The following is a 14,675-nucleotide window of genomic DNA, read 5'->3' on the forward strand; positions in this document are numbered from 1 at the left end:
AGGCTCACAAAACAAGCTGTGTTCGTTGACTAGCGAGCACGTCATCGATTTTCAACAACGCGGAAATCTATTCACATTTTTACGAAAGAAAAGTCTGATGGTCATCGGATCCTGATATGAGGACCTTTAAAGCATTAGAATGTGTCACACAGGGGCACTTAGGTGGCGTAGTGGGTTAAGCGCTGACCATGTAATCGCAGGGTTCCCGGTTCGAATCCGGCCTGGGACATATCCTGCATGTCATCCCTCCTCTCTCTCACCCATCCTTCCTGTCTAAATCTTCACTGTAACTGTCAATAAAAATGAAAAATATGAGTGGGACTGCCCCACTCAGAAAAAGAATGTGTCACACATTGAGAGTTTATTGCGTCTCTCTGCTGCTTTGGCGTGTCGCTGCATGCGAGGAGGGACATCCACCTCTGTATGAGTGACATGACATCAATCCGTTGACACACACATACCCGTCCTCTCTCTTTCTCTCTCTCTCTCTCTCTCTCTCTCTCTCTCTCTCTCTCTCTCTCTCTCTCTCTCTCTCCCTCTCTCAGATCTATCTCTCGTGGAAGAGCGGCCCGGCGGAGGTGAAGCACTGGAAGGACATGATGGCCCGCCCCCGTACCGGAGTGTCTCAGTGGCATACCCTCAAGGCCTGAGAGGGCCCCAGCGATGTCCGCCCCCAAAACATCCCCCCCTGACCCCTGACCCCCCCGACCCTATCGTTATGCACAAGGCTGACAACGCTACGGAACACGGGTACAAAAGAACCATCATCCGACGCCCGCTCTCTCTCCTCCGCACTGTCCTCTCCTCTCCGAGCTCCCTGGTTAACCCCCCCCCTCCCTCTCTCCCTCTCTCCCTCTTCACCTCCCCCTCCCCCTCCATTCCTGGGTCTATGCTCTTTAATGTGTTTTCTCCCCCCGCCCGGCCCCTCCCCCCAGCCTCATCCCCCTCCTCCTGTCATTTCAGCCTCACCCTATTTAGCCACCTGAGCAGTACACAGTTCTGCCCCCCCCCCCCTGGGGATGAGCTACCAACCAAACACGGGTCAGACAGATGATGTCAAACAGGACTTTGTAGGGAGGTCAGGGATGAAGGGATGAAGGGAGGGAGGGAGGGAGGTTAGGGAGGTAGTGGAGGGGCCTGTCTTCTGGGACACAGTCCAACCCCGTGTGACAACCAAGTCGCTGACCTTGGCTACGTGACTCACAGGGCTCCTCCCCTCCCTCCCTCCCTCCCCCCCACCTCCTCCTCCTCCTCCGTGGGAGCGAAGGATGAGTGTTCACTCCTGGGCCGTGATGTCCGGAGCGACCTGGTTGGCTCGTCACTTTTTATTGTTGTTTTCCCTAATTAGCATCGGAGCGGGAGGAAGCATCACGAGAGGCACATTAACAGGAAGAAGAAGAACGGCTAATCGAGGAGGGGGTGGATCTGGATGATCGATCTGGGTGATCAGTCTGGATGGTAATGGATTTGTTCCGTTGTTGACACTCACTCCCACCCCCCCCACCCCCCCACGCCTCATCATCTCTCTCCGGTCTCTCTTTCTCTGGAAACCACTGTAGTAATTCTTCCCTTGCTGGTCCGTCCCCCCCTTGTTGTCTGTGCGTGCTGTGGGTGATGTGACGTAACACCAAACTGAAGTTCTGTATCAAAAAAAGGAGAGAAATGTACACTGATCATCTACACTGGTCCCTTTCTAGAGAAAAAAAAATATGAAAAAAAAGATTTGACATTCCGAGAAGAACAACAACCAGAAGGACAGAAAAAAAGAAAAAACAGTCATCAATGTTGTGTTTTTTTTGTTTTTGAAAAAGAACCTAAAGAGACCAATCAAAACGTTCTTCCAGAGACAGAACATAGAAACAAAAGCCAGCTTTTTAACATTGTATTGTGCGTGTGCGTGTGCGTGTGTGCGTGTGTATGTGCGTGTGTTTGCGTGCATGCGTATGTGTCTAAGTGCATGCGTGTGTGCGCATGTGTTTGAATGCACAAAATGTTGGCTTGCACAGCTAGATCAAAAGAATGACCACAACGTTACTGATGAATGATGATGATGATGATGATGATGATTAATGTGGATGATTATTACACTTGGAGAGGTCACAGAGCTTGAGCGGTACCAGAAGGAGACGGGTGGTGTGTCGAGGGGTAGGCAGGGGAGAAAAAGTGCACTAAGACGAACAGAAACCAGCTCAGATGAACAGCTCTAACGGTCCTCCTCATCTCTGCTGATTTCTCTCCGTTGCGTCATTCTGAGCAACTCCGCCAGAAATAAACTTCTCCTTATCACACGGCCACATAAAAAATGTATCTTGTTTTTGAAACGGAGCCACATTAATCCGAAGGGTCTTGTTATACCGTGGAGGATGTCGGCTAGATATACATGTCTATGTCAGTGTGTCTCTGTGTGTGTCAGTCTGCCTGTGTGTCTCTGTGTGTGTGTCAGTTTTGTCAGATAGCTTGGATGTTCACAGCCAGTCATAGGGGTGCTTATTAGTCAGTCAGATAGTTTAGGGTGTTGGAAAGTGGGTCTTCGTTCCCCCCCTCCCTGCTGTACTGCTCTTGATGTACAGTACTTATCGTTCATATACAGCACCAGTCAAACAGTTTGGACACACTTTCCTATTCGATTGAACTTTGGACTTTTGACTGGTGCTGTGTATGTACTTGCTGTGACCTCTCCTAAGCTCCAGTCACTCCGGTTAAGTACCTGTCTGAATGACAGAGTAATACAAGAGTAATAATAACTAGAAAACCAATTCTCTGTTAACATTTGAATGTTGATTTTGCGTCCGCTGGATATGTGTGAATGAGTGTGTGTGTGTGTGTGTGTCTGTGTTTGTGTCAACATCGGACTGTCAGTTTGTGTGATGTTTACCGTCGGTGTGCGTGCGTGCGTGTGTGCGCTCGGTGTTCCCTTCTGCCCTGTTTTATTTATCATTTGTTTCTTTCAAATGAAAAACATTTTTCGTTTGTTTTTATTCTGTACAAAGTAATGCAGACGTACATCTGTACATCTCTTTTGTTTTTTAAGTTAAGTCACTGATCAAAATGGAGGAGACACTCTTGATCACAGGGCTGTTGGAAAGTGGCTCTCTAAATGAGGGCATTTGTCTACTTTCTATTGGTTGGGTTTATAGGTTGTCTGGGGGGGGGGGGGGGGGGGACATCAATTTGTCTGGGGAGGGGAGCCACATCAGTTTTAGGAGAGTCTGGTTGAAGAGAGAGAGAGGGAGGCAGAGAAGAGAGAGAGAGGGAGGCAGAGAAGAGAGAGAGGGAGGCAGAGAAGAGTGAGAGAGGGAGGCAGAGAAGAGTGAGAGAGGGAGGCAGAGAAGGGAGATGGGAACTTATTCCATCTGGCCAGATACAGCTTGTCCAATTCTAGCTCTGCTGAATCTGGCACAGGGACTGGGAGTAGAGACCCCAGGGGGGGGGGGTGGGACTTTGTGTTTTGGTGTCATTTGATATGAGGCTGAGTGTGTCACACTCCTACGCCCGACACACTGAGACAAAAGACGACGAGTCTCAGAGGAGACGTCACTGCTGATGCAACCTGTCCCCACTGTGCACACACACATGCTTTTTGGCACGATGTGTTGTGTGGGTGTGGGTGTGTGTGTGTGTGCCTCAAACACCCACCCACCCACCCCTCCCCTCCCCTCTTCTCCCCTCCTCTATCTCCCCACCTCCTCTCCTCCATATGCTCCCGCTCTCCGAGTGTCGTGTGAGAAAAGGTGAGACAGACGATGATCATCATCACCTCATTTGCATCACTGCTATCTCTCCCCTGACAGAGCAGAGCCCCACCCTATTCCCAAAATAACCCGGGAGTACCGACACCTCGTGTGCTAATCTCATAAACAACCCGTACATCAGCATACATGCAGACTAAGCATTACTGCTCCCAAGGTCAGCTGCCCACCAGAGGAAAATTCAGTCCAGGAAACATGGGGTCGTGTGGTTGGTATACGTTACCATGATTTACCTTTTATTTATTCGTTTATTTGAAAGGGACAATGGACAGTCATTGCCTCTCCCTGAATTAGCTGGGTAGCTAAATTGCATCAGCAGTCCCTGGGCAGGTAAAGAATCCACAGGGGAGATACGGCCGCAGGTGTTATAAACTATTTAAAACAGAACTACAGGACATAAAAACATCACACTTTGCACTCAAGGAAACATTACATCCAATATTACATCATAAAACATAAACGAAAGAAAATGTTTTGGCTCTATGTGGTCAGTGGTCACATGATTGGTTATCTATCAGCCATGATTTCTGATTTCCTGATCTGATAATTGGCTCAATAATAGCCTGGTACTACGGTCTGCTTGCCTTTAAGACTACTGAATATTCCCAATAACACTCCCCATTGGCACAATCACAATTTAAAGGGATAGGTCACTATTTTACATCTTATTCAGGTGGTTCCTTCCCTTGAAACTAGTCTACGAGCCAGGAGAAGAACGTGGATTAGAAGGTTTCCTGACCCATAGATTACTTACAAGACAGGGAATATGTGGTATATAGTGATCATTCTAACGCACTGAATTACATTAACGAACGTATCTGTTTTGTTTCCAATCTGATTGAAATAACACCCCACATTTCCTGGTGGGAGACTCTCTCTCTCTGCAAGACTGACGGAGACGAGGGGAGGGTGGGTCGATGTAGGTCAGGGTTCATTGTAACATTGTGTAAAGACTGAATTGAATTAAGAGTGTGTGTGCTGTGTGTAGAAACCTCATCAGTGCTGCTGGGGGGGGATGTTGATATGCGTCTGTCCTTGACATCCCTTTGTCCTCTCTCACATCTCTTCTCTTCTCTCCTTAGTAAACACATTTACACAGTGGGGTGCACAATCTTCAATATCAATCATTTATTTTTTTGAAACCTGTACAGTGTATAAATATATAAATGTGTATATAAAAAGAAGAAACTTCTCAGATGGTTGTGTGGTTGTTTTTCTACTGATGTCTAACGTTATTGGTTTCTCTGCAATTAGATTCAGTCTGGTGCTTATTTCCCTCTGCTGTCTGGTGTGATTTTTCTGTATTCCCTCAAATAATGAATATTGAATATATTGAATATTTCCAACTGAATATTAGAGAGGTTAACATAGTCGTTTTTCCGAGGGTGCAGCTGTGCCACGGATTAATCCAACTCCAACCTCACCTCGGAATTGTCTGTGGGATAAGGCAAAATCTGGCATTTCAATTTGTTATGAAGAATTAAGTTGAGAAAATCTCGACTATAAAGTTGGCCTTGGCTTGTAAACATTACGCTGGGTTCTTAGGGGAATGCAAGTAGGCCGGTTTCCTGTCAAACCAAGCTGCCTTGGATCATTTAATTAGCTTCTGTTTACCATCATATGTTCTCTGTTGTGCATTCTATTAGTTTGGTAGTCAAATGAGAACCAATGATAGAGCTAATTAACTCAGAGACCGTTGGAAAAACCATTATCCCCTAAGCCCTCTGGGAAATGAGCTCTCACTTTCTCTCTCTCCCCCTCTCTCTCAATCTCTCTCCCCCCCCCCCCCCTCTCTCTCTCTCTCTCTCTCCCCCTCTCTCTCCCTCCCTCTCTCTCTCTCTCCCCCTCTCTCTCCCTCCCTCTCTCTCTCTCCCTCTCTCTCTCTCCCTCTCCCCCTCTCTCTCTCCCTCTCTCTCTCCCCCTCTCTCTCCCTCCCTCTCTCTCTCTCCCTCTCTCTCCTCCCCTCTCTCTCTCTCTCTCTCTCTCTCTCTCCCTCTCTCTCTCTCCCTCCCTCCCTCCCTCTCTCTCTCCCCTCTCTCTCTCTCTCTCTCTCTCTCTCTCTCTCTCTCTCTCTCTCTCTCTCCCTCTCTCTGATGATGATAAAGTAAAGTCACTGTTTACATGAATTACGGAGGCATTTACAGATACAAGCATCTGTATTGGATGTACTCCTCTAGTACCCAGAAACAGTCTGCCTAATCACACAGCCTCCCACACACAGCAGTCATGTGACTAATATTCTAGTTCCACCAACAAATACAAGTACATCAATTAGATCTTCCATATCCTACAAATCCACTTCCTGAATCTCATCTACCCTAGAAACTTTCTAATGGATTCTCAATAGTCAAAACTACACTATTGATCTTGGGCATATATTTATCATTGAGTTAACCACAAGAGCCTTTAAAAGCTTTAATGCTGGTAGGAGTGTGTGTGTGCATGTGTGTGTCTGTGTGTGTGTGTGTGTGTGTGTGTGTGTGTGTGTGTGTGTGTGTGTGTGTGTGTGTGTGTGTGTGTGTGTGTGAGTGTGTGTGTGTGTGTGTGTGTGTGCGTGCGTGTGTGTGTGTGTGTGTGTGTGTGTGTGTGCAATGCAGGCTTCTTATTTCCAAAATTGAAACTCTAGTACATTTCTTCAGTTTTATGACTCCCTTCAGGCCTCTTCGGTACAGAGAGGGGGGGGGGGGGGGGAGATGGGGAGGGGGAGATGGTGAGGGGGGGAAGAGAGAGATGGCATGGGGAGGGGAGGGGAGGGAGAAAGAGATGGTGAGTGGAGGGAGATGTGTGAAGAAAGGGAGAAGGGTAAAATTGAAATTCCAGGGGAAGAGAGAGGGGGAGAGTGAGAGAGGCAGAGAGAGAGGGGGGGAGAGAGAGAGAGAGAGGCAGAGAGAGAGAGAGAGAGAGAGAGGGAGAGAGAGAGAGGTCCACCAGAGAGAGACAGAGAGAGAGGGACAGAGAGACAGAGAGAGAGAAAGAAAGAGAGAGAGGCCAAGAGAGACAGAGAGAGAGAGAGAGAGAGAGAGAGAGAGAGAGAGAGAGAGAGAGAGAGAGAGGCAGCAAGGTTGAGAATAAAACGGAGCACTGTCACGACACACACCACCACAGAGGCGGCAGGATGACAAGAACATGCCGGTCTCCAGATAGAGAGAGAGAGAGAGAGGCAGAGGAGGCGAGCGTGGGCGACACACAATCCCACACTCCAAACAAGCTTCACAGGAATGAAAGACATGCATTCTGCTGCACGCATGAGAGCACGGGGTGTGGAATCCACAGGTGAGGGGGGGGGGGAAGCATTTCATCGTTTCATAGAAAACCATGGCTGTGTCTGTAATTGCCATGTGAGCAGAGGAATTGGTCACGTTGGCTTTGGTGTGTGATACAAGGGTTTCCCACTTCCCCTCCCACCCACAAACACAGAGTACAGATTCGACAGGTTCCAAGTTTATCTCATACAGGGATTAGGAACGTTCAAAGCATTCAAAACATCTATTGTCGGACCGAGGTCCAAGGCAGACAGCTGTTTAAAAACTAAAACGTAAGCATAGACAAATTGGAGTAAGTGGGAGAACGAATATAATGCTGAGGTAAGATGTGTCTTCTTGACGCAACAGTGGACGACTGCCGCATTGGCAGCCTATGAGTATATTGCTGGATGTTGAAGAGGTACAGACTAACAGATTGACAGACTGACAGACTAACAGACTAACAGACTGACAGACTAACAGACTGACAGACTGACAGACTAACAGACTGACAGACAAATAGACAGACTAACAGACAGACAGACTAACAGACAGACTAACAGACAGACTAACAGACAGACTTGCAGACTAACAGACAGACTAACAGACAGACTAACAGACTAACAGACAGACAGACAGACAGACTTACAGACTAACAGACAGACTTACAGACTAACAGACAGACTGACAGACTAACAGACAGACTAACAGACTAACAGACAGACAGACTGACAGACTAACAGACAGACTTACAGACAGACTAACAGACAGACTAACAAACAGACCAACAGACTAACAGACTAACAGACAGACTAACAGACAGACTAACAGACTAACAGACAGACAGACAGACAGACAGACAGAAAGACAGCCTTTCTGACCAGTCTGTATGCAGTGAGACAGATGGCAGCAGGGTCACAGAGCTTACACAGAGGGGGGGTCCTACTGGCATCACACTCTGCTATTTGAAGACACGCCCCCACCACCGCTCCTCAACCACCTACGCCGGGGTGTGCTTCAGATTACTTGGAGTGTCATTTTAATAATACGTCATTCAAATCTATAGCTTTGTGTATCAGATATAATTGAGATAATATTCAACATTTTTCTAATCTAATATTTTTTTTACCAATGTTGAGATTGCTTTACAGTTGTTACTTTATAACGATACCTGAGTAAATGTATGACTAGCAGTTATTGTCATAACATTTTCCTTTTCAAAACGCCATAAGCGACTAGCGTGAATAACATATTATATGTTATATAATAAAGTACAAAAGTGCAAATATCGACATTTACATTTTTGGCATTTAGCAGACGCCTTCTTCCAGAGCGACTTACAATCAATACATTCGACTAAGTAAGTGAATCATCAATCCACCAGTCTTAGCAGGAAGAGTAATCTAGCTCAGGCCAGTGGCCATTGGCAGTCGCCAAATGATGTGTCTGTCTCGGGGAGCTGAGGTTTTTCCCGTAGGTATGGTCCATACCGTAATATGGATATCACATTGTGTTTCACTGTCTTCACGACTTTAGTCAACTGTGCAAACTGCTTCCTGTGACTGAGGGTGACATCCAGAGGCGAAGCTCATCTCATGACACACAGTCAGAGCATACCCAGAGGGCAAGTTCCTCTCTGCTGGTCTCAGCAATGTGCCACTAACATCCACATGAGAACACAGCATAGCAAGGTATCCTCACTACTGCCAACACTATTTACTGTGGTGGTGGTGGAGGGTGGAAAGAGGGGGGGGGGACGTTGTTTATTTAGCTCTAAACAAAAAATGATATCTGCAATTTAAGTGGTGATACAATTTGACGTTTGACACTCTCGCAAACACCCACGCGTTAAGCATTCATCCCTACAAACACAGACACTCCACACAGTGGCACACACATAACCATGGACGCACGCACACACACAGACATTGTTCATGAAAGAAGCTCATCTATTGATCTAGATTATGAATCACCACCCAAGTTACTGGGCTGAAAGCCAATTAATAACAACAAGGACAACAGTCCAGCCTATACCAATTATGCAACCACTAATCTGTAATATAAACATATTTGGATGCATCTCAGGTTTAAAAGTCAGGTTTAGTACGGAGGCTCATTAATTCAAATCCACATCGGGTACATCATATCTGTTAAACACCTGGGATTTTGATTTGCAGTGGTGGTGTGACATTCCTGTTGAGACACAAATGACAATCAAACAGTATGGTTTTGCTTCCCCCTGGTGTCCATGTATTGACACTGCAACCTACCAAATCACCTGATCAAGGTGACTTTTAGATAAGCATGTACTTTATTGATCCCCGGGGGGAAATCAAGGCGTTACAGCAGCTCACACCACAAACAACAACAAAATAAAGTGACAATTTTAATAACAGAATAAAATAAAAAATAGAAATAGACATTTGAAGCATTATGTAAGGACAGACCAGAACAGATCTCCTTAGTGCAGCGTGGTTGTAGTAGTCTGTTGCTAAAGGAGCTCCTCCCACCTGCTCCCCCCAAAAACCCCACGACTACCAAGGTGATGGAAGAAGTAAAGGTGACCGATGATTTGAAGAAAACTCAGGCTGTAACGCAACAGTGTGTTAGCGAAGATCCCCCGTGTCAGAAAGTCCCCGGAATGCCAGTCAAGTCAAAGCCTAATGTTTCAGATGCCCAGGTTACAAAGGTCAAAGAAGTGGTAACAAGCCTGGTATGTGGAGTAAAGGAAGAGGCGAAACCATTGCCTGAAACTACATATCCTACACTCGGCAGTTCCTGTGACCAGACGCTGGTAAATGGACACACGGAGACCACAACAGAACTACCAAAAAGCCTGATAACTGTTGCAACAAACACAGAGCTAAAGACACGTAAGACACCACAGCCTGCAACCACTCCTAAAGCCATTAAAAAGAAGGACGAGAATGATACAAACTATGGGATGATGACCAAGAAGCCGTATGTCCGTCCCCCACCCACGGCCTACTTGGAGGAGAGGTTCATCACCATGCCCAAACGCAGGAAGGAGATGTCCTGGTCCCCACATGGCGCCCCAGGCGGCCTCCCCCCCCTGCAGTCTCCAGCTGGCACTGCCACCTCTCAGAGACAGCGCTGCACCAACTGTTTCACCTCCTTCAAGAGCGCAGAGGACCTGCAGACCCACCTGTCGATCAAAAAGTGCACAAACCTCTTCGGCTTCGACTCTGATGAGGAGAGTAAGTATTAAATGGACACTTTTGTTATTGTTCATGATGTTAACTTATAAGATTATATATCACATTTTAAATTGATTTCCCCCAATTTGGCTTAAAACTCAATACTGTACGTTAATAGTTTTTTCTATGTTTGATATTCAGGTAACGGGTGAGGCAGACATTAGTCAGATTTTTTTATGAGTGGATAATGCAGTGGAGGATTTCGATGCATCTGTGGATCTGCTGCAAGGGGCCTTTATGGAGCATGTATCATCCTGCTACCTTATGGAGGAGATCAGAGCTGGAGAGCTGACTTTGACCTGAATCGCTCGCTAGCCTCTAGCGAGGGACGGGGCTCTTTTTTTTACCGAGGCAGCCGTAAGAAAAGACGGACAACATGACTTCCATATGTCTCTCATCATCATATGAGTGGCCTCTGCCTCGTATCCAAAGTGTAATGGCGTCTGTGGAGTGTCTTAGGTAAAGCCAGGACTTATTCACACTGAGGCAGTTGGGCCAGTTCCTATTGAGTCTTTTTTTTATATTTTTTTTTATACTTGGACTAAGTGCCTGGACCAAATTATTAGCTTAGCTATTATTCCATGCTACTTCAGTCAGTGGTCCAGGGGGTGAAGTCTGTGTCGAGGAATTCTCCTGAAGCTGTGAGAACTGATTTTACATTATTGTCAAAAAACTGCAGAGGCTAGCATGCACACACACACAAACGCAGACTTATATAAATCATTATTATATGTAATTGACGTGTTAACGATAGTTTGTTACTTTTGTTGTTGTTGTTTTTTTGCACTTCTCAGTATCTCCTTCACAGTCAAAATGTCTCCCACTTCCCTCCAATCGTTTTTTTCTCTGCTCATATTCTTGCCTTTTGGGATAATTGTCCTAATGTATGAAGACACACTGAAAGAAGTATGATTGAGCGTCTGCACTGTGCATTGTTTACGGTGTGCCAAGTTAATTAACTTTAGTGACGAAAATAACTGTTTGGAAATAAGTTTGTACTTTCAATAAACAAAGCAGAAACCTTTTAGGCAAACATGTAATTCATTATGTAAAATGTCCTTATAAATCATGTCTTATGAATACTGTACTTAAATTGCATTAATTACACACTGTATTAATGTTTCACTAGAAAATACCAATATAGGTAGAGAGTCCTGGAGGGTTGAATTGAAGGCTCTCATTTTCACACAATCAGTGTCCCGCGCAAACTTTTAGTAAAAGTTGAATTTATTAGTTTTATTAGAAAACAAAGACGAACCGGAAATTCTGTTGTATGATAGGGGTCTAGTCTGTTGCAAACTAAAACTGTTAAGTTAAAGGTGTCACTGATGTAAACGGTTACAGCTCGAAGTGGCAGTGAGGTCTGGAAAAATATTGACAAGGTCTTTAAAAAGTCTTAGAAAGGTATTGAAATTAACCTCAAGATTCCTGTATATACCCTGTTATTTGACAATCATTTAAATCAAGGACCTCCTATTCAACCAGTTGTTATCAATCAACATTTATTTTTGATAAACCAAAACCAGTCATCCAACCATGGTAAGTGGACAGACCAACAGAAACGTATACAACATGAATCTAGACTACATAATGTTAATATTAATCAAGGATGAGGACTATTTCACCATACATGACGCATCATAGCTTTTTGCTCACTGATGGGGTCCCATAGGTGCCCTTTTTTTCTTTTCGCCCCTGCCCTTCAAACAGCCTGAGTCCGCCACTGTGTCCATGCAAGATGGACATTGTTTCTGATTTACCACCTTACTTCTCAGTACAGAATGTGACCTTGTTGACTCTGCCGGGTAGGCCGTGTTATATCTGCCACTTGACAAGAAGAGACTCCTCAATCAGCAGAAAAGAAAGTCAGCAAATCTTGTGATGACAAACAGGCAGTTCAAAGGTTAAATGGGCACCTAAGAAGGAAGCCGGGTAGGTCTAAGGGAATGCAGCGTGATTCTCTGTTAGAGGGAAGAGAGAAGGAGGCTAGTAGACAGCAACTAGAAGACCTTTCAATGGAAATAACAACGGAAGAACCTGAGACAGTGGGTGAAAAGGAGCAACCCTGCTCATCAGCAGAGAAAATGAAGGAGAACACACACTCTTCCTCCCTCGCTCTGGACAAGGTAAAGCAGGCGGATGGGCTTTCGTCCTCAGAAAACATTGTCCGGGTAACAGAGACACGCTGCCCCTTACGCCATTCTCTCCTTAACCATGCCTTGACCTGTCACCACGGCGACCCCAATCACTTGGAGGCAGTTTTCCACCTCCGCAACGGAAAATGTTGTATCTGTGCGAGGAGGTTTCAGTGTTTCCTGCATTACCGGGACCATGTGGACAGCCACAGAGAGAGCCCCAAGCATCCCTGTCTGCACCGGGGCTGTGGAGAACGGTTTAACACGCGGATGGAAATGACACGCCACGCGCGGCGTAGGCATCAACCTCTTCAGGCAGAGTGCTGCTTCTCCGAATGCCCGAAGCTCTTCGCTTGTTTCTGGGCACTCGTCCTACACGAACGGGAGCACTACCCCTTGCCAGAGGAGGGCAATGATGGGGCCTCCGTCTCAGCTCTCCCTACAAGAACTGTAAAGAGGACTAAGAGATTACAGGTGAAGAATAAGTTAAAGAAAATACGGGTTACAGAGAAACAGTGTAGAGAGAAAGATGTCTCAGCCGCTGCCCCATTGACTAAAAATGGAAAGGTGAACAAAATGTTGACTAGAAGGTTAAAGGTCACAGATAATAAAAAGCAGGTTATGAGGAAGCAAGGTGTCAGTAAAGAAAAGGAGGCCTTAAGTGCACCACCAGCCTCCACCCCTACCACATTCATCACAAAGGAGGCAAAGAAGTTGAAATTAAAAAAGAAGTTAAGGAAAACACAGATCAAGAAAAAACTGTGTGTTAGTACAGATAAGGATCCCCCCCTACCTGCTCCCCCAAATACCCCCATGACAACAAAGATGACCAAAAAGGTAAAGGTGACGGATGACTTGAAGAAAACTCAGGCTGTAAAGAAACGGTGTGTTAACAAAGACCCCCTGTGTCAGAAAGCCCCGCGAAAGCCAGTCAAGTCAAAGCCTAATGTTTCCGATGGGCAGGTTATAAAGATCAAAGAAGTGGTGACTCAGGCTATCTCCATTACCAATACCATAAATATGACTCTAAATGAAACAAAGGTCCTGAAGAAACGCTGTGTTCCTGAAGACAAAGATGCCCTCTGCTCTGCCTCAGGGTCATGGAGGGGATGGGAGGGATGGTCCATGATGGCCAGGAGTTTGGTCCTCATCTTCTGATTGGCCCCCTCCTCCACAGTGTCCGGTAGCTGAGCAGGGCTGGAGGGAGGAGAAGGAGGAGGAAGAGAAGGAGGAGGGAGTGGAGTCATTGGTGGAGCTGGGGGGAGGGGGACAGTGAGCCCCAGAGTCAAACCTGAACTGGAAAACCAGAAACTGGTTCAACTGGTTGGCCGTGTCCAGGTCTCCAGCCACTTGTGGGTCGTTGTTAGCCTGCTTGTAGACAGTGAGCTTCCTCTCGCTGCTCCACACCTCTCTGGTGTTGTCGGCGGCTGTGGCGCAGGAGGTAGAGCCGGTGTCTAATGATCGCAAGGTTGGCAGATCGGTGGTTCGAGCCCCAACTGGCCACATGTCAAGGTGTCCTTGGGCAAGACACTGAACCACAAATTGCTCCCAATGAGCGGGCCGGTGACCTTGCATGGTAGCTTGCCGCCATTGGTGTGTGAATGTGAATGTGTGTGTGAATGTGTGAACGAGAGGCCATTGTAAAGCGCTTTGGAATAAGGCTCTATATAAGTCAGTCCATTTATTTTATTTACCATTTTGTCATCCAGCAGCCTACACTGATGGTCATCAGTAATCATATCATAATCATGGTATATATATATATACAGCTCTGGAAAATTATCAGTTTCTCTGGTTTTACTATTTATAGGTATGCGTTTATGAGTAAAATGAAAAAATGTGTAGGATGGCAACCTGACGCTCACTGTATCCCTCTGCCAGTGAAGCCAGAATTTAACCCTTCTTTTCCTCTTCACTCAAAACTCTTTGGCACAGTCCATAGTTGTTTTTTATTCCAATTACTTTTGAGGTACTACTACTAGTACAGTTTTTACCATCCAGCTGGTCCTATTGCAAGAGGACAGTGATGACCACAGCAGTGGTTTGTATATTTTCCTTGTTAAATAAGATTCGGTTCAAGTGATCGCCTAATCACTACCTCACTGCGTAAATTGAGGCATGCCTGTGTTGGAATTCAACAGACGCTGGAAAGGAATGGCTGCCATGCTGATTTAAGACAGACTTGGAGAGGTCTTTTTTCCAGAGCTGTATATGCCTGTACACTGTCCTGTCTGCATGTTACCTAATATACTGGATCTGGGAGGGGGAGTTTGAAGCATAAACAACAGCAAGAAAAGCAAATACACATACATGAACATTTATTACAACACT

General features: G+C 45.9%; 1 protein-coding gene across 1 annotated transcript in view; it reads left to right on the top strand.

Moving 5' to 3' along the window:
* Window positions 1-650, top strand: part of syt7b (synaptotagmin VIIb) — a gene marked incomplete at both ends in the record, with an annotated part of 59,144 nt that extends 58,494 nt beyond the window's left edge. Inside the window, one exon of the mRNA XM_080528089.1 lies at window positions 546-650. Within this exon, the coding sequence (XP_080384215.1) occupies window positions 546-650 (105 nt within the window). The remainder of the gene's footprint in view (window positions 1-545) is intronic.
* Window positions 651-14,675: the final 14,025 nt, after the last annotated feature.

The sequence above is a fragment of the Nansenia antarctica genome (assembly GCF_963989245.1).
Source record: "Nansenia antarctica genome assembly, chromosome: 4".
Taxonomy (NCBI): domain Eukaryota; kingdom Metazoa; phylum Chordata; class Actinopteri; order Argentiniformes; family Microstomatidae; genus Nansenia; species Nansenia antarctica.